The 20,836-nt window shown below is 41.8% G+C and overlaps 1 protein-coding gene across 1 annotated transcript in view; it reads right to left on the bottom strand.

Moving 5' to 3' along the window:
• The window catches only part of RNF216 (ring finger protein 216), a 155,272-nt gene that overhangs the window by 67,145 nt on the left and 67,291 nt on the right, over nt 1–20,836 (bottom strand). Inside the window, exons 10-13 of the mRNA XM_012638905.1 lie at nt 18,937–18,987; nt 16,878–17,015; nt 14,528–14,676; nt 13,936–14,014 (exon numbers count right to left, since the gene is read on the bottom strand). Coding sequence (XP_012494359.1) covers nt 13,936–14,014; nt 14,528–14,676; nt 16,878–17,015; nt 18,937–18,987 — 417 coding nt within the window. The remainder of the gene's footprint in view (nt 1–13,935; nt 14,015–14,527; nt 14,677–16,877; nt 17,016–18,936; nt 18,988–20,836) is intronic.

Here is a 20,836-nt window from a genome sequence, read left to right as displayed (position 1 = left end):
ATTTGGAAAATGACCTTGAATTCAGCAGAAGGAATTTCACCAAATGGCAGCCTCAGCCTAGGGTTGGCTCTCATTTTGCTCAATGTGCTGAACGTTCCTCTTTGCTACTATTTCCCTTCTCCACATTCCTCTGCCCTGACATAGACACCCACGGGGACAGAGGGTGTTTTCATGCTTGTGGTATTACCATAGCAACAATTTCTCTTCTACCTGGAAGGCTGGAAACCCTGCAGCGCTCTGTGCTGAGAATGCAAAGAGGGACACACCATCGCTCTGCACTTCAACACACCAAGTTGCATTCACACCCACACACGCACAGCCCTTTCTCAAGGACATTGCAATGAGATCGCTAAAACAAATAAGGCTGCTGACATCTGGTAACACAATTAGCGTAAAGACAAGAAGGAGGCAAGTCATTCTTTATAGAAAGGATACTTTGTTGGTACTGATTCTTGAGGGATTTTTAATGTGAAATTTCCAAAATGCATCTCTCCTTTGATGAGGCCACAGGCACAGAAAAATGCCATGACGTTGTTTTAGCAAAACATACAAAGGGACTAAAATGGCGTGTGGTTTCTAGAAAGAGAGCCACTTGAAGCTTGTGATCCCCACACGGTTTGCAGATAGGATTAGGCTGTGATAAGCCTGATATGCAATGGCTGACACGTGGCCACAAAAACCATGAAAAAGGTCAAAGTTTCTATTTTAATAAAGTGCCCATACAAACTTGTTAAAAATCCACAGAGTCTTTTTCTATAAGTACTACAGACAGCGTTCTTTAGTAGAGACCAAAAACAACAAAAAAGACAAGTAGTTATGTTCTTAGACTACAAGGACAGTAAAGGGTGAGCAGCTCTGACCTGCAGGCTGCCTGCTGCTGGGGTTAGGTGGGGTGGCCAGGACTCTGGGTAAAGGTCAGTGCCCTCGCAATAAGAAAAAAAACAAGGCCGGGCGTGGTGGCTCACTCCTGTAATCCTAGCACTTTGGGAGGCCGAGGCGGGTGGATCGCTCAAGGGCAGGAGTTCGAGACCAGCCTGAGCAAGAACGAGACCCCATCTCTACTAAAAATATAAAGAAATTAATTGGACAACTAAAAATATATAGAAAAAATTAGCCGGGCACGGTGGCACATGCCTGTAGTCCCAGCTACTCGGGAGGCTGAGGCAGGAGGATCGCTTGAGCCCAGGAGTCTGAGGTTGCTGTGAGCTAGGCTGAAGCCACGGCACTCTATCCCGGGCAACAGAGTGAGACTCTGTCTCAAAAAAAAAAAAAAAAAAAAAAAGAAAAAAAACAAAAACAAAAACAAATCCATGACGAATGAGTAATGGAGACAAACCATGGATTTTTTATCTCTATTTTGTGACTAATTCTGAGCCCTCTAGCAAATTGTACTGTCATCTTTGTTTCTACGCCCTTCCTACATTCATCTCTTGAATGTTGTCCCTTGAGATTCCAATCCTTCTGGGTAAGGACAAGAAATCAACGCAAAACTCAAGAGGAAGGGTCACAGCAGTGCTGTGGACAGAAGAACACAGGCCCCAGCAACAGCAGTGCTAGCAGGCCTCTAGCAGCCTTCTTTAGGACACAGTTCTCTCCAGGGTCACACAGGGCCCTTCTCTGAACTTGAACAATGTGGGCTAAAGGAGAGTTGTCATTTCTTTTCTTTCTTTTTTTTCTCTTAGACAGGGTCTTGCTCTGTCACTCAGGCTGGAGTACAGTGGCATGATCATAATTCACTGCAACCTCCAACTCCTAGGCTCAAGCAATCCTACTGTCTCAGCCTCCTGAGTAGCCGGGACTACAGGTGCATGCCACCATGCCTGGTTAATTTTTCTATTTTTTGTAGAGACGGATCTTACTATGTTGTTCAGGCTGGTTTTGAACTGCTGGGCTCAAGTGATCCTCCTGCCTCAGCCTCCCAAAGTGCTAGGATTATAGAAGCAGGCCACTGTGCCCCGCCTGAGAGCTGTCATTTCGTATAGAATGTGTTGATTAGCAAAAAATTAGCTTTATGCCGGGCGCGGTGGCTCACGCCTGTAATCCTAGCTCTCTGGGAGGCCGAGGTGGGCGGATTGTTTGAGCTCAGGAGTTCGAAACCAGCCTGAGCAAGAGCGAGACCCCGTCTCTACTAAAAATACAAAGAAATTAATCGGACAACTAAAAATATATAGAAAAAATTAGCCAGGCATGGTGGCGTATGCCTGTAGTCCCAGCTACCCGGGAGGCTGAGGCAGAAGGACTGCTTGAGCCCAGGAGTTTGAGGTTGCTGGCACTCTACCCCGGGCAACACAGTGAGATTCTGTCTCAAAAAAAAAAAAAAAAAAAAAAAATTAACTTAAAAAATCTATCCCTTTACATTGAAGCACATTGGGGAACTAGAAAGAAATGAGCTCTTTGTGTAAATGATTTGAAAAACTAAGGTAAATGAGTTCTCCTTTGCTTCCCTGATGGGATTTACACCTGCCTACTTTATGGGAACTCTATATTCCTGTGTGGCAGATTTCACACAACTGGAAGAAGTTCCTCCTTTCTAGGATTTCCTTTCATTACCTGAGCCTGCACCACACCTGCACACCATGGCAGCATCAGTCCCCACCTTCCTCACACAGTGGCTACTGGGTGCTTGGACTGGGCACTTCACCCACAATCTGCCATTTTCTTTTCACAAAAGCTCTATAAGGTAGGTACAACTGTTCTCATCTTATGGATAAAGAAAATGTGGCTCAGGAAAATGATGTATCCACTCTAGGTCGCAAAGCCAGGAAGTGGAGGAGCTGGAACTAAAGCACAAGCAGGTTTCACGTCAAAATCCCTTGCCTTAACCACTGCGCTGTACCGCTTCCTTTGCTACATGCAGGTGCCAGCTATGCATCTCACTGATGTTACAGCCTCATGGCACCAGCACAGCCTGGGCACAGAGCTGCACATCAGTGAACCCTCCTCACGTAACGGTCTTCAAAAGAACTCTTAAAACAGATAGCTAAGAAAGCCCGGCAAGAGGACCTGGCCTGGGCAATGCTGACAAGGGAGAAATAGAACACCTCTTCCTCTGAGCAGAACAGGAAGTTCTGCGATTTGTTTCCCAAGGGGGTGGTAACACTAACCATCTACGGCAGCTACATGGAGTGAGAAAGAAGCACCAGGGTGTTGTCTGGGGGGCAAGGCAGAGTAAAGTCCATTTTCTGGGGCTCAGGGAAGTAAGTCGGCAACACCACAGGCTCCAGGTCCTTAGAGTCCACACTGACGCTGAGCCTGTCTAGACTTCCTGCTTCCTTGGCTCTGAATCTCGGTCAGGTTGAAGCATGTTCCACCACCTGCCGGAAATCAGCAGTCCACTTCTGGGAGATTTTCGAGGGGAGAAATCTGAGGGGCTGCAGCAGCCCTGCAGAGGGAGCAGAATGGCAGCACGGTCCATGCCCACTCACAGTCCCCGGCCTCCTTAAAGGCAGGCCAAGGGGGAGAGGCAGCTGCTGCTACCTTTCAGTGTCTGATATCAAGGGATAAAATGGATGAAACACAGGAATAAAAACTACTTCTGTAGGGCCAAGGGGAAACAAAAGTAAGATTTTCATTGACATTGATGTTTTAGTTTAACACATTTTTACCTATCTCTATTTTGGGTTATCCCTCTCCCTTTTAAATAATCACTGCAAACAACAGCAAATATGGTATTTACTTGACTTTTAACAGGAAGGCAGGGTGGGAAGAGGGGCAAGTAACATTCACATTATTTTTATTCTTAAAAAGAAATCCACAAACACATACCTGCTGAAATGGCCAGGTTTTCTACCCCTATTTAATGGGCTAAGATGTCAGGTAAAGGAGAAGGTGCCTGTGTGTGTAATTATCAACCAAAACCTTTCCTGGATCAAGAAGTCTGTAATAAACAGATTTACTATGCTGTTTACCACTGGGAGTTTTAAAAGTGGAAACTGACAAAAATACTAAGAGGCAAATAGAGTTAAAATTGTGAAACCTTCTTGCAACAACACCACTTCGCTCAGTGCTTGATGGAAGGATGGCTCACAGGGACGGTGATTGAGATCCACTCTGGGACCATGTTTTGGGGTAGGGAGGCTTTCCTTTGGGTCCTCAGCTCTACCATTTACCATCACCTGACTTCAAGCCTCAGTGTTCATTTCACGGGGTTGCTGGGGGGACATGAGGTGAGAGCTCTCCCAGTCACCCTACACGATGTATCTGCAAGGGAGCACCACTCCTGTGGCCTAAGCCTGATGCTCTTCAGCAGGACCTACTCTGGGCTCTGAAGGAAGGAAGTGATTCACCTGGACAGGAGCAGGGGCGGGCCACATTCCATATGAGGAATTCTCATACCACCCTCCTTCTTTGTTGACTGGTATTATGCAGCATGGACTTCCACTCCACTAAAGGAGCCCTCATTTGTGGGCTTAAAAAATCTTTTTGTTACCCAGATATTTGGTTCTTGTCAACGTTACTTCCTGAATAAAGATCCTCCCTGATAGCAGGAACAAGAGGCCCAAGCTTCATTCATCTCCAGATAAATGTGAAGGCCTATGATCAGCACAGGAGTCAGCTGACTGGCTGGGACCCAAATTAGAGTGCTGTTAATAAGTGCCAACCATCCGCCATCACAGCTGGAGCTGCCCTGGCACTGATAGCTGGTTCACACTCATTTACATTCTCTTCACGCAGCTATGCAGCTACTGTAGGTGGCTGCAGATGCCTGTTTTTTAACCAACAAACCAGTTCATTGCAGATGTGAATTTTGATTCTATTTCACTGCTGTAAAGTTAACAACACTGAATGCTACAAAGGACAGGATGGGACCTGGACAGGGTAGAGTAAGATAACCAGCACAGAGAGCTGGTGGGTGAGAAAGGATAAATAAAACAAACATCCGGAAGAGACGGACGGGTTATACAACCACATTCACATTCTCAGGTTCCACTAAAAGATTACAAACCAGATGGTTCCTCAGTTATTCTCACAGAATTCTCTCCACCTGATGGTCTCTTTTCCTTACCATTTGCTTAATGAGTATTCCGAAACCTCTACATTGTGGCCTTGGCTAAGTTTCCAGAAAGTTCTACTTATATACCTCTCAGATTAAAGAGCAAAGTTATGGCTCTAGGAAGCCAGAAAGAGATTCAACAGGGAAATTTCTGACCCTAAGGATAAATATTCCAGAAGCATCACTTTCAAATCTCTTTTTATCTAACGCTCTTCAGTCCCACACCAAATACATGCAATTCATTCCTGAAAGCAGCCCGCTGAAAACAAACTGATGAATTCTTTATCTAAGAACACCCAAGGGAGCTCAGAGCCTTGACAAAAGCATTCCATCATATCAATGAAACAAAGACTCTCTCCATTTCATCAAAGATACAGTGTCTTATTCTTCAGGGATTCCAGAAGAATGATTCCAGGCATTCAAGTCCTCCTCCAGATAATGCATTAAAATAAATGTCTCATCTCAGAGCGACAAGTTCCTGGAAATCCAACTGGAGTTTATATTACTGGCAAAGACACTGCAATGAGAAAGCAGATGCCCTTAGTCTCACACAGGCCAAAATTAGCTTGTGGCTCATTTCTTAAACATTAGGAGCCCTTGGGATTAACAGTTGGTTTAGCCATCTTGCTGAAGAGAAAGGTCATCAGGGAATTTGCACAAGTGAAAAAGGTAAAAAAGCATATGCCCTAATACACTGACATCTTTGATGTTAAATTATGAATGTATGTAGTGGTTTGCTTTAGTACTAAGCCTAAAAAAATTGTGTCAATTCTGATTACAAGATAGTGTTCTGCTGACACATACTTTTGAAACACCTGAGAGAAAATTCTTTCTTCATGGAGCATCAGTGCCACCTAGTGGCAACTCATTCCACAGCTCACAAACAAGGACTGAACGTAAATTCTACTTTCTCATCCAAAGGACGGTGGGGCTTTTTTTGCATTGTGCTCAGCTAGCTGGCCCAATTCTACCAGGCTGTCACTGCCTCGGGTCCCCATGTGACAGTTTTCACTTTATTTTCCACCATGAGCCAAACACCTACAGACCTTACGCTAACAGTAGAAAGGAGGCTAGAATGTGAGTGCTAATTACCTGCAAGTGAAGGCAACTTCCGAAGCACACTGTAATCAAATAATGCTTCGTGATGCATTTTCACTGCAAAACGATGATGAGGGGCATAAAAAGACCTGAGTAAATGGAAAGACACACTTTGAACTTAGTGTGACACAGCATTTCTAAGGTAATAATCTCCCTGCTGGGAACCTTGTCCTCCACCTGTTTCTTCCTTTCACTGCTTCTTAGTTCAGACTCCTAAAATCTTTCTCCAGCCTTGATCTCTCCATGTATTCCTGACTCTAGTTACTGAACAAATATTTACTGAGCACCCACTATGTGCCAGGCATTTGGAAAACACACATACAGTGGATACATCCACCCTAAAAACACATCCAAAACAAAATTAATTTTCTTCTCTCCTGATGTCTTTTTGATTCTATTTCCATTTCATGAACAGCATCATCAACTACATAGTGGCCCAAACCAGAGAAGTCCATGAGGCTTCTGGCAGAACTTCTCTCCATCTTCACACTCAGCTCATTGCCTTCTAATCCTGTATCTTTCAGATCTGCTCCTTCTTTCCACCTCCATAGTCAGTGAGAGTGTGCTGGGTTATGCTGCTGGAACAAACTCAAACCTCAGCAGCTCAAAAGAGACTTATTTCTCACTCATGTTGCATGTCCACCTTAGCAGAGGGAAAAGAAAATGAACTGTATGCCCGCTTTTTTTTGTTTGTTTGTTTTTTTGAGACAGTCTCACTCTGTTGCCTGGGTTAGAGTGCCGTGGCGTCAGCCTAGCTCACAGCAACCTCAAACTCCTGGGTTCAAGCGATCCTTCTGCCTCAGCCTCCCGAGTAGCTGGGACTACAGGCATGCGCCACCATGCCCGGCTAATTTTTTTCTATGTATTTTTAGTTGTCCAGCTAATTTCTTTCTATTTTTAGTAGAGATGGGGTCTCACTCTTGCTCAGGCTGGTCTTGAATTCCTGACCTTGAGCGATCCTCCCACCTCAGCTTCCCAGAGTGCTAGAATTACAGGCGTGAGCCACCATGCCCGGCCTGTAACCCTTTTAAAAAAAATAATTGTGGTAAAAACATGTAACGTGAAATGTACCCTATAAACAAATTTTATTAACAAATGTATAATATTGTTAACCCATAAGCAAAATGTTGTACAGATCTCTAGAACTTTTCATCTTGCATGACTGAAACTACACATTGCACAGCAACTCCCCATTTCCCTCTTCTCCCAATCCCTGGAAACCACCATTCTACTTTCTGCTTCCATGAGTTTGACTACTTTAGATACTGCATGTAAGTGGAATCATGCAGTATTTGTCCTTCACGTATCACAACGTCAACGTTCATCTGTGTTGCAGCATGACAGAATTGCCTTTCTTAAGGCTGAATAATATCCTATCGTACATAGATGCCACATTTTAACCACTGATCTACTGACGAACATTTAAATTGTTTCCATCTCATGGCTATTGTGAATAATGCTACAATGGACATGGGAACATGTTTTTTGAGATCTGATCTCGATGGATTTCAATTCCTTTCCACAGGTTGCCTTTTCACTTTGTTGACAGCTTCTTAGTTTAATGTAGTTATTTTTAATTTCCTTTTATAGGTTGTTCATTGTTGGTGTATAGAAACACAAACGATTTTTGTATGTTGATTTTGCATTCTGCAACTTTGCTGATTAGTTTATTAGGTTTTTTTTTTTTTTTTTTTTTGAGGGGAAGGAAAGGGGAGTTTATTAATTTGCCGGCAAATGCCATGGTCCTCATCATAAGCAGAAATACGGAGCTTTTAAAGGGAGGGTTTTCAGCTCCAGGCTATTGCTAAACTATAGTCCATGATTCTGATTTCTCCCATCTCCAGTGAAGACAATCTCAGGACCCCCACTCTGACCTCAGCTGGGACAGTTCCGCTTAGCCATCTCCTGTGGCACGAAGAAAAAAGGACACTCCCCTCGCCCTCCTGACCATTGGCCAGAGACAGGGATGTAGGTTTCGACTTTCAAGAACAGTGGGGTGGTTTTAAAGAGACAGCTTGTAATACATTTTGCCCTTTTTCCAGGCCATTCCCTCTGTTACATATTCCCCACTGTCAATTTTACCCTTCCACATATATGGGAGGAGGGGTGACATAGTCATCCAACTGCTTCCTGCTGAATTGGGGTGATGTTTTAGATGGAAGATTTGTACTTATTTGTGCCACTGTAAAGCTTTGGCAGTGGATTTACAAAAATAAAGAATGCATACCAGCTGGAAAAAAAGTCACAAGCAATAACTAGAACAGTGAGATTGACAAGGCAAAATGGAGGATATACCTGATAAGAGAGATTTTATCCCGTTTGGTATTAATATTGAAGACACCAGCAGGACCGTGGGTCCTTCCTGTCACCTTGCACATAATGTCTAATACATGGCTGGGTAAGAAAGAAACATGGGACCTCTGAGCACAGGGATATTAGTCATCCCTTTTTGGTGATCCAAGAGACTGGCTTCTGCAAATTCAGAAATCATATACAGGAATACTTGCACCAAACAAGGTTTAGGATGACAAGCCCAGCAGCAAGACAGATCAGCAGAAGAGGTGATAGCCAGAGTTTGTTAGTTCTAACAGGTTTTTAATGGAAATTTTAGTTTCCTACATTAAAATCATGTCATCTGTAAACTACTTACTCCTTTTTGATAAGGATGACTTTTATTTCTTTTTCTTGCCTAATTACTCTAGCTAGGGCTTCTAGTACTATGTAGAATAGAAGTGGTAAAAGTGGGTAGCCTTGCTTTGTTCCTGATCTTAGTAAAAAAGGTTTTCAGTGTGTTTAATTTTCACATATTTGTGAATTTTCCTGTTTTCCTGCTGTTTATGATTTCTAGTTTCATTCCTTTATGGTCAGAAAAGATACTGGTATGATTTTGATCTTAAATTTGTTAAGACATATTGTGACTTATTCTCTATCCTGAAATATTTTCATGTGCACTAGAGAAAAATGTGCTTCTGTTTCTGTTGGGTAGAATGTTCTGTATATGTCTGTTAGGTCCATTTGGTCTATAGCGTTGTTAAAGTCAGCTATTTCCTTATTAATCTTCTGTCTGGTTGTTCTATCCACTACTGAAAGTAGAGTACTGAAATCTCCTATTTTTCTGTTGCTATTTATTTCTCCCTTCATTTTCGTCAATGTTTGCTTCACATATTTGAGTACACTGATGTTGGATACATATACAGTCCTCTACGTATTTGTTTACGTAGTTACTGACCAACAGGCTTTATAATTTTACATGCTTTCATGTTGTTAATCTAGAATATTTTTCTCTCAACTTGAAGGACATTCTTTAGCATTTCTTGTAAGGCAGACAGAGTGATGATGAACTCCCTTAGCTTTTGTTTATTTGGGAATATATTAATTTCTCCTTTACTTCTGAAGAATAGTTTTGCTAAATATATTGTTTTTGGTTGGCAGGTTTTTTTTTTCCTTTTGGCACTTTGAATAAACCATTGCACTCCCTTGTGGTGTGTAAGGTTTCTGTGGAGAAATCTGCTGATAATCTTATGCGAACTCCCTTGTACGTGACAAGTCATTTTTCTTTTGCTGCTTTCAAAATTCTGTCTCTGACTTTTGACAATTTGATCATGTGTCTTGGTGTAGTCTTCTTTGGGTTCATTTTAGTTGGAGTCTGCTGGGTTTCTTGAATCTGAATGTTCATTTCCTTCCCCAGATTTGGGAATTTTATAGCCATTATTTCTTCAAATAATCTTTCTACCCCCTTCTCTCTCTCTTCTCCTTCTGACACTGTCATAATGTATATATTGGTCTAGTAAGTCTCCTACGTTTTTTAAAAAATCACTCTTCATTCTTTCTTTTTGCTTCTCTAACTGGATAATTTTAAATGACCTGTCTTCAAGTTTGCTGGTTCTTTCTTCTGCTTGATCAAGTCTACTGTTGAATCCTAGTGAGTTTTTCAAGTTACTCTAATCTTCAATTCCAAAATTTGGTTCTTCTAAATATTTTCTATCTCTCTGTTGATGTTCTCATCTTGTTCATGCATCATATTCCTGAGCTCCACGAACATCTTTATGAAGGTGCCTTTGAATTTTTTTTTTTTTTTTTTTTTTGAGACAGAGTCTTGCTCTGTTGCCCGGGCTAGAGTGCCGTGGCGTCAGCCTAGCTCACAGCAACCTCAAGCGATCCTTCTGCCTCAGCCTTCCGAGTAGCTGGGACTACAGGCATGTGCCACCATGCCCGGCTAATTTTTATATATATATTTTTTAGTTGTCCAGAGCATTTCTTTCTATTTTTTAGTAGAGACGGGGTCTCACTCCTGCTCAGGCTTGTCTCGAACTCCTGACCTTGAGCGATCCACCCGCCTCGGCCTCCCAGAATGCTAGGATTACAGGCATGAGCCATCATGCCCGGCTGCTTTTGAACTTGTCAGGTAATTCCTACATCTCCATTTCTTTACAGTAGGTGTCTGGAAATTTATTTTGTTCCTTTGGTTGGGCCATTTTCCTTGTTTTTTTATGTGTGTGCCTTGTTACTTTGTGTTGGTACCTGTACATTTGAAAAAATACCCACCATTCCCAGTCTTTACAGATTGGTTTGGTACAGGGAAAGACCTTTACCAATCAGCCTGAGAGATTCTGGAGGCCTCTCAAACCTTTTCTGTGTATGTATCTCTCTGAATTTGTACGTGTAAATTCCGAATTAAAGAGGGTTTGCAAAGCTTTTGTTTTTTGTCTTTTTTAGCAACTTGTAACTCTTGCTTCTCCTACCATCTGTCTGAGGTACTGCAGGCTCTCTGGAGCTGCTGCAACTCTTCCAGCTCTTTTTTGGTCTCAGCAGCTCCCAGACATCTAGAGTACATTGGGTCCTGACAGCATTCTGAGTTGGGTGAGACAGAAACAAGTCCCTTATGCAGCCCCTTGAGAAGCCCAAATGCTGCAAAGATGTTCTAATCTTCCCTTCCTCCCTACCTGAGAAGCCTTTGAGGTGTACTGGGCTCTATCTACCGTACTATAGGTCCTCTGAAGGAGCACAATTCACCCAGCTTTCTTTTGTTCTTGGCAGCTCCAGGCATCTAGAACATGCCAGGTGTCATCGCACTCCGACTCAGGTAAAACAGAAACGAGAATCTTGGGTAGGCTCCTGAAAACCTAGAATGCTGGACTCACGCTCCCTGGGGAAAAGCAGAGAGTCGGGAATTTTCTCCTGTTTGTTCTGAGTTGGGGGAAGGAAATGGGGAGTTAGTTTGTGCTAGTTCCACCACGGCATTTGTTCTCAGTGGCCTCCTATCCTGTCAGATAAGACAGAAACTAGTCCCTTGGGTAGCCCCCTGAAAAATATGAATGTTAGATATATGTTCCAGTCTTCTTTTACCCTTCCCAGGGAGATGTCAGGAATTGGGAGTTTCCTCCCAATCACATTGTGCTATGGCAGGGGAGCAGCTCTGAAGTGCAAGTATCACTAGTTCTCCTATTGGCTTTATGCTCACATAGGGTGCAGGAGCCTTTTAACTGGTTTCTGGATTTCTCACAAAGAGAAATGGTCCATATATTGTTGAATTTTTGTTGCCATGGGAGAAGGAGGGCTGGGGCTCCCTATTCCACCATCTTGCTAAGAGTACCCGAAACCATATGCCTTTATGGCTTTATCTGCAAGCAACCTACTTACTCACACTTGCATTTCATTGGCCAAAAGAAGCTACATGGCCACCTCCAAGTTCAGCAGGGAATCGATATTCCTCCCACAGACACAAAGCTCCTGCCTGGGATCTTAAGAGCCTCTGGGAAGCTTCTGCTAACATCCCAAGTTGATGTTCTCAACACACTCACTGGACGCTGTTTCAGACTTATGTGTACCCTTAGGCTGCTTCTAAATATCTTCAGAGAACAATGGCCCCTCCTTCTCTTTGGCTCTTGTGAACTAAAATAAAATCCTAAGCCCCTTGCTGACTAAACTGACCCCATCTTAGCCAAGGGGATCCCAGAGAAAACTTAAAACTGAGTTCCCAGCCATGATGGGATGGGAGGTCAGACATGCCTCATTATACCTTACTAATGGCCATCAGGCTTTTTCCCTATGAGCTAAACAGTAACCAATCTTGTGATCCAGACCACTAACCATGGAGTGGTTTTAACCACTACAATCTATATAGTATACACAGAGAAGGTTTTTGTGTCCTTGCTTCACCTTTTGACACAAGAGGGCTGCCATTTTCTGAACATGGACCCCATAAAAGCACATAAAGCTTGACTGCACATGCACATGTTTCTCCTTTCATAAATATTCATGACTCCTTCTGTAGCTTGTTAAATATGTATTTTTGGCCATCCTGCTCAGTGTAAATTCCTGTTCCCATTGTCCCTGCATGGAAGCACATGTTCTGGCTTCTGGCCAAGGCTCTGTTTCTCAGTCTATTGGAATGGCCACCCACAGGGTGCAACCCTTTATTAGAACAAAAGCTCTCTTTTCCAAATTTATGAACCTCATCATTTTCTTCATTAACACTTTCACTGGCAGACTTAATTTGGAACCTTACCAGGAAATGTAGTTCCTAGCTCTTTTTTAGCAATTCATAGAGACCCCAGAGGAGGTGGCAGTGATGTACAATCCTCAGCTGGACTACTCAACAGCCAAACAGAACTTCCTCATATTTTATCTCTCCCCTCACCTCAGAATGCTGCATGGCTGTGCCCCTACCCAGCTTATGAGCCTCCTTGCCACTTTTGGTACCAGTAAGTGTCTAGGCTGCTACTGCTGCTTCTTGGGCTTAGAACATTTCTCCATCTTCACTCTACCCCTTACCCTTTCCTTCCCTTGGCTACTTCCTCCTTCCTCTCTGTATCTTAGCTCAGGCATTACCTTCCCAAGCATTCCACTACCTGACACACTGGAAGCACACAAGGGACAGTCTATTATTCTACTTTCTTAGTTCCAAGATGCTAGAGGCTGTTGGGACAATTGTTATAGCAATAGCCTGGGTATGGACAAATTATTAAATGGCTATATCAGTATTAAGAATACATCCAGATTTCATATAGAAATATTAAAGTTAAAAACAAAGGAATAACGTTTTGGTCCATTAGTTTAGTTTCTTCTTCCTTTTCCAAACTCTACCTTACTTTCTTCACTCTCCTCAAGGCAGAGCTATTGCAATGTTCAACTCTAATCACACAGTTTTAGAAAAATGGCTTAAAATATATTTGTCTAGGTGGATGTTAAGATTCACTAAAAAACTGTAAGTGACTTATAAATAGTTGAGAAAATTTAAGACATTCTTAGTTCACAAAGTAGGAGCCTAGTTAAAGAGAAGAAAGATTTGCAGCACTCAGGTGCCTAGATAGCTCTGGTTTCACCTGATATAGTCAGTTCTTATGAGGCAAACAGTCAAATACATAACCTACCAGATGTGACAGAGATGCCACCATTATGCCCAGTTCTTTAATCAAAGTCCATTTGCTTGGACTTTGAAAATGACAAAAAGTATGTGTGTGTATGTGTGTGTGTGTCAGGGGTGGGGGGGTACACAGTGAGCACAGAGTGGGGGAAAGAGCAAGCAAGAAAAATGCTAATACAGTGGAAGGAAAACAAAACCTTTCACATTTTACATTACAACATCTGTCCTTGTAAGAATATGACATAAAACAGGAATGCAGAGCTTTGTAACTGGAATTTCACAAGTGGTCCCCATCTCTGTAACCAGAGATCACAACCATCATTCACAAAGTACCAATCTTCATTTGCTTTCAAAAAAGAGAGCACTCAAATCCTTTTCAAGTATCAGCAAGTAGATAAACAGCAGATATTTGGGCCATTAGAGTAGCCCACGATACCATAATTCAAATACACACCTAGAAAAAAATTTGCCACCCTACCTTTCGGCAGCGAGGATTAGGACAACTGAACCTCTTCACATCACTGTCCAACAGTGCGGGAAAGCTACAGGAGGGGCACCTAGAGTCAAAAAAGTAGAAGGAATATTACTTGAAATACTAAAGACTGATCTGGTTCACACTAAGATGGGAGTTTTGAGCAGGACAGTCACATTGCTTTTTTACTCCTTCATTTTCATTAACACATGGATTGAGCCTCTTTTTTGTGCTGGCTCTTACCAGAAAACACAGGCAGCATTTTAGGTCCTCACTCAGAACAAACCATTCAATAGACACTTCCCAACCTTAATGAGAACTCCTTGCACATGCCAATTTTCCTCCAACCCAGCCTGCAATGATCATACCTATGGGCCAGAAGATTAGGAGGTGCCAAGGAACGCAGATAAAAATTTGAGCTGTAGATTTTTCCATTAGTAAAACTAATGGACTATCTTATTTCTCAGCAAGCAATGCCCAAAAAATCTGGAAGATACAGCTTTGTTACAAAGTTTCCATCATCTGATGAAAGTGCTGAGGCAGTCTTCACAATGGGGAATGAGGTGACAGGTAACACCTTCTGACTCTGAGAACTAACCTGACAAGCTCATCTGCGTAGGCTGCAGCAACTTCTTCCTCGGCTTTTCGCTCATAGTATTTACACAGGATGGTCTGGGGAAGCACTTTCTCCAGTTCACTGGTGGGGAATGAACATGTGCAGCTGCCTTCCATGCAGCTGAGCTCTGACTAGAATGATAAAAGTAAGTAGGCAAAGAGAAAAGAAAAGAAAATTCAACCAAATTTATAGAAAAACAAAAAGCCTCAGTAGTTAAAGGCATCTTTCAATGGGAAGCAAATAAATAGTGGCTAAAAATACAGATCTTTAGATGGCAGAGTAAAGATCTCTCTGCCTCCTCTTCTCTAAGAAATCACATTTAAATCAAGGAAACTATGAAACAAAAATCACAAAGTCCATCTTTGATACCTCTAGAGGACTTCTATAAGCCCAAATCACAATCCATGAAGATGGAAAGTGGATGGAGGAAGGGAAAACGGCTTAGCAGACTAGAGGAAGAAGGCCACAGCCCAGTGTCTGAATAAGAGATGCTGGTGTGAAGCAAGTTGCTTCCAGCTACAAATCTTGGAAAGCTGGACACCCCTGGGAGGCAGAGCTGAGTGTTGGGGAGGGGGCAGGGACAGATAGGAAAAAACTGAAAACAGTTTTTCAGCCTCTAGTTCCTACAGACTCTGAGTGGAAGCAGGAAGATCTCGTGAACAGCTGGACCAGAAGGTTCTGGCTGGGAACTAGTCATAGAGAAAGGCAGATCTGAGGTGTGGTCCAAAGTCAGGGCTTGAAATGCAGCCTACATAATGAAGAGGGAATTCTCCAGCTCCTTCCTCCCACTCAGCTCCAGAATGTTGGAAGATGGGCTTATACCTGCTAGGCAGGAGGTACACTGATTTGGCCCAGGAAAAAGACCTAAGATAATATCATTTAGGGTTCATAATACAAAAACTAACTGGCTATCCAGGCACCTAGAGTCAAACTCACCAGTCTAAAAAGCCCCACTACTCAAACAGCTTCAAATGGCTCTTTAATATGATGTCCTCAGACATCTGAGGAACACTTCCAACAGCAAAGACACCAAAGAAAACAAATGGAAAAAGACAACATCTTAAAAACAATAGTAGCTAAATTTATGGAGCATTACTGTGCATCTAACAATACGTTCTTTAAACTCATCTCATTTAACTTTCACAGCAATCCCATGATTATTTCCAATTTACAGAGGAGGAAACTGTCTTGAGGAACTGAACTAATTTGCTCAAGGTCACAGAGCAGGTAAGTAGGGAGCCCAAGGCCCAATGCATTCTGCTCAACTCCAAAGGTCACATTCTTTGAAAAAAACAAAATTTTTATTTTAAAATAACATCAGACTTTTTAAAAGCAGCAAAAATAGTAGAGTTTCTGTATCTTCCTCACCTAGCTTCTCCTCATGTTAACATCTTATGTTATCATAGAGTATTTAAACAAACCAGATAATTAACAGTGGTGCAATACTATTAACTGAACCACAGCCTTTATTTGGATTTCACCAGGTTTTCCACTAATGTCCTTTTTCTGGTCCAGGATCCCATATGGTATCTATTAATAGTTGTCATGTTTCCTTAGTTTCTTCCAACCTGTGAGTACCTCACTGCTTCTGTTTACAACCTTGATACTTTTAAAAAGTAAAGGTCAGTAATTTTGTATGTTTCTTAATTTGGATTTGTCTCATGATTAGATTGAAATTAGCATTTTTGGCAAGTTCTTAATTCACCACCAGGGAGTATGTGATGTTGATGTGTCTTTTGACTGGTGATGTTAAAAAAGCCATGTTCTTAATCAGTGCATTAGTTTTTTATTGGTGCTGGAACAAAATACTACAAACTTACTGGTATGACACAATAAAAAATTCCTCTCCATGTTATCTTATGCTGATGTCAAGAGAAACTGGCTCTGGACAGAGAAATATGATCTTGTGTAAAATAGTTATTTTAATATATACATATTTTAATCCAACTCTAAAAATCCATTTAAAAATTTGTAAAACAAATACTCATGTACTCTCATACATTCAAAAAGGCTGCAAGGCTGTCTCTTTTTGAGTTCATCCTTTATTTTGATTATGAATAGGAAGATGAGTAATGAAATTGGTGCTCTGGGGGAGCTAGGGAAAGGGGCATGGAAGAATTCTACCATTTCCTGAAAAGAAATCTCATGTGGCTAGAACCAACCAAATCACACAAAATCACAACAAAATCAGGTAATGCACACATATCTGCATATTAGCAGAGTGCCACTTTACCCCAGGAGAGGCACTTCCACGAGACATTTATACTTGTCTATCAACATTTCCTCAGACTCTGAATGTTTCCTGTGTGTGGACATATTACATAGTTCTTACCTTTCCAGATCCGAAGACTGCCTCTTGGGCATATCTGATGAGACATTCTTTGCAGAACAAGTGGGCATCTGCACACTGCGTCAGCTCCTCAAATGGGAATTCCCCATAGCAGCAGCGGCATTCAATCAACTGGCCATCCTGAAGGCCATCAGAGACAAACATGAAATGTCCTATGCTCAAGCAGAGGAGTTGTCTTGTCTCATATCTTCATATCCAGACCCTCCCCTCCTGACACCACACACATATTCTGAGGTAAAAAGCAACCCCTAGGGCGGGTGCAGTGGCTCATGCCTGTAATCCTAGCACTCTGAGAGGCCGAGGCAGGCGGATCATTTGAGCTCAGGAGTTCGAGATCAGCCTGAGCAAGAGCGAGACCCCATCTCTACTAAAAATAGAAAGAAATTAGCTGGACAACTAAAAATATATACAGAAAAAATTAGCTGGGCATGGTGGCACATGCCTGTAGTCCCGGCTAACTGGGAGGCTGAGGCAGGAGGATTGCTTAAGCCCAGGAGTTTGAGGTTACTGTGAGCTAGGCTGACGCCATGGCACTCTAGGCAGGGCAACAGAGACTCTGTCTCAAAAAAAAAAAAAAAAAGAAACCCCTAGAGGCTGTAAAACAATGACAAGCTGTTTTCTGCTACGTAAACGTAGCTCAAGATGTTAGCACAATATTAACTTAAAGCTAAAGACAGTGAGCTTTTCATGTGTTTTGTTGTTGCTGTTTTTGTTTTGAGACAGAGTCTTGCTCTGTCACCCAGGCTGGAGTGCAGTGGCATGATCATAGCTCACTGTTCCCTTGAACTCCTGGGCTCAAGTGATCTTCCTGCCTCAGCCTCCTGAATAGCTGGGACCACAGGCATGCCATCATGCCCAGCAAATTTTTAAATTTTTTTTTTTTCTTTTTTTTCGACAGAGTCTCACTCTGTTGCCTGGGCTAGAATGCCGTGGCTTCAGCCTAGCTCACAGCAACCTCAAACTCCTGGGCTCAAGCGATCCTCCTGCCTCGGCCTCCCAAGTAGCTGGGACTACAGGCATGCACCACCATGCCCGGCTAATTTTTTATATATATATGTATATATTTAGTTGTCCAGATAATTTCTTTCTATTTTTAGTAGAGACGGGGTCTCGCTCTTGCTCAGGCTGGTCTCGAACTCCTGACCTTGAGGGATCCACCCACCTCGGCCTCCCAGAGTGCTAGGATTACAGGCGTGAGCCACCGCGCCCGGCCAAATTTTTTGTAGAGACAGGGTCTTGATAAGTTACACAGGCTGGTCTTGTACTCCTGGCCTCAAGTAATCCTCCTGCCTTGACCTCCCAAAGTGCTGACCTCCCAAAGTGAGCTACTGCACCTGGCCTTTTAAAAATCCTTTAGAAAGTTATCATATTCATCAATTCCATGGCACGAAAGGAGCTATAACATCCATAATCAGAGGCTACCCTGATTATAAAAGGCAGAGGTAAGTGGTATGAGAGATGTTATCCAAAAAGCTTTTGAAAGTTGGAGTTTTTTCTTTTTGTCTTAAGAGAGGGGTGTGAAGGGGTGGTATCCCAGCCCAAGCTTTATCTTAAGGCGCTACTGAAGCTAACTAAATCAGCAACCTCAAGTAAGGTACCAGGACATTTACTACTTTTATTAACTGCAGTGATTGATCCAATCATCAACCATTCTTATCCATATTAGAAAAGGTCTATATAAACATGCAAATCTCATACAGAAACCCAACTCACCCTTGGGTTAGACATCTCTCTTCCTTTTAACTCCAAAGTGACATCTAAGTTCTAAATTTTCCTCTAAGAGCCTATCTGATGGATTTCAGGTAATGTTTTTTAACAGGAACATCTATTATTAGCTTCCCTTCAATTCTGATTCAGTCTGGTATTAAGACTGACTATACTAGTTCATGTATCTGACTATAACTTGGCTGAACCTCAAAATCCGCAGGTCAATAGCTTATACAAAAAAAAATTGGCCATCAAAATGCTGAGGAAATGTGCTATGAGAAAACAGCCCATGAAAATAAGCAGAATAAAGAAATAATGTGAAATTTCAAACTACCTTTTGATACTGTTCTTCATTCATCTGCAAGGCAAGTAAAAAGTCTTCATGCTGAGAAACCAGAAAAGCATACATTCAGACACAAATTTAGTAAAGAAGACACTAACCATTTAGTATTTATTTCCGTAAACATAACTATTAATAGTCATCTCTTCAGTTACATATGCTAGTAGTTTAAAAAATTACCTGTGAATAAATTTAAAAGAGCTAAATATAAAAAAGGAAACCATTCAAGTACTAGAAAACATGGAAAAATTTGTATTAAATCTGACTCAGAACGTAGAATGAATAAGGGAAAAGACTGACACATAAAACACTTTTGAACAGCAAAGAATAGTATAAGCAAACAAAAGATCAAATGAGTGAAAACCAAGTTTAACAACAGACTCCACTGTTGAGGCTGTGGGGCGACAGGCAGTCTTGCACATACTTGGTGAAAAAATGAAGCAGTATAACCATGATGGAGGCAAACCTGGCACAGGTTCAGTAATGCCTCTTATAGGAGTCTAGCCCAAAGATATCCTGGGGCAGAAGTATGAAATGATGTGTATAAAAATTTATTTATTGTGGCACTATTTATTTATAACAGAAAAAAACCTGGATACAACCCTGAATGTCCATCAATAAGCTCTGTCAGTAAATAAACTCTGGTATTACATCCAATGGTATACTAGTCAGTTTCAGAAAGGAAAGAGGAAAATTTCTATGATTGCTGTGGAGGTACTGCCAGGATGCACTGTTAGTGAAAAAAGCAAGTGCAGAAGAGTATGCTATATTTTGGGTAAGAAAGGAGGGTAAATAAAAATACATACACATATTTGCTTTTGCATAAAATAAGGAAAGATAAACCAAGAATTAGTAACAATGGTTATATATAGGAAGGGACAGGACACAAACTAGACCCCTCTGAACATTTCTTATAGTTTTTGACCTTGGAACTAAAAATACTGTATAAAATTAAATAAAAAACAAAACTTTTTCTTTTTTTTTCCTGAGACAGGGTCTCACTCTGTCACCCTGGTTAGAAAGCAGTGGCATGATCATAGCTCACTGCAACCTCAGACACCTGGGCTCAAGCGATCCTCCTGCTTCAGCCTCCAGAATTGCTGGGACTACAGGCGTGTGCCACCAAAAATGTAAATATTTTGATTTTATATTTTTAAGCTGATATAATCTGACAAGAATCATGTTAAGACCCAGGATTTTTAGCATAAGAAATACAAACATAAAATGAAAGATGTTAAGTAAAAAACCTGTAAACCAAGTTTGAAACAGTTATCTCAGCATGAATTTCCACAAAACAAAATAAAGCACCTTGGAGAAACTGTTGATTCCAGGTGTGGGTCAGAGACAGCAGACGTTTGCTGTGCCAGAAAGCAAGGATGTTGTCAGAGACCACTGAGTACTCACTTGAAGGGGCTGCCATCGGCCAGAGATGGGACAATGTGGACATCAAGAAGAATAATGCTACAATTAACTAAAATACACCCACCAATTTGCCAATGCTTTAAGTACTTTTATGATGAGATCAGTAGCGATATAAACGAATAAAATTCTGTGATGGGTGGATCAAGATAACAACTTTTCTAAAATTCTAATTTCTGCTTGATATCTACAATTTTTCTCTTCTTAGCTCCTCCTGGAGAGATCTAAAATTTTATCACTGGTCACAAATAATGACTTTGTTCATTTTTGAGAAAATGTCTGCCAAATACCTAATTTCAAATAATCACAGTTTTTGTCAGTCATTTTTTTTCAAGTAAAAATGGTGTTCTGTTAAAAAAAAAAAAAGTGGCGCCAGGCATGGTGGCTCACGCCTGTAATCCTAGCTCTCTGGGAGGCCGAGGCGGGCGGATTGTTTGAGCTCAGGAGTTCGAAACCAGCCTGAGCAAGAGCGAGA

The sequence above is a fragment of the Propithecus coquereli genome, unplaced genomic scaffold (assembly GCF_000956105.1).
Source record: "Propithecus coquereli isolate 6110/MARCELLA unplaced genomic scaffold, Pcoq_1.0 Scaffold137, whole genome shotgun sequence".
NCBI lineage: Eukaryota > Metazoa > Chordata > Mammalia > Primates > Indriidae > Propithecus > Propithecus coquereli.
This window is presented reverse-complemented; position numbering and strand designations above follow the sequence as displayed.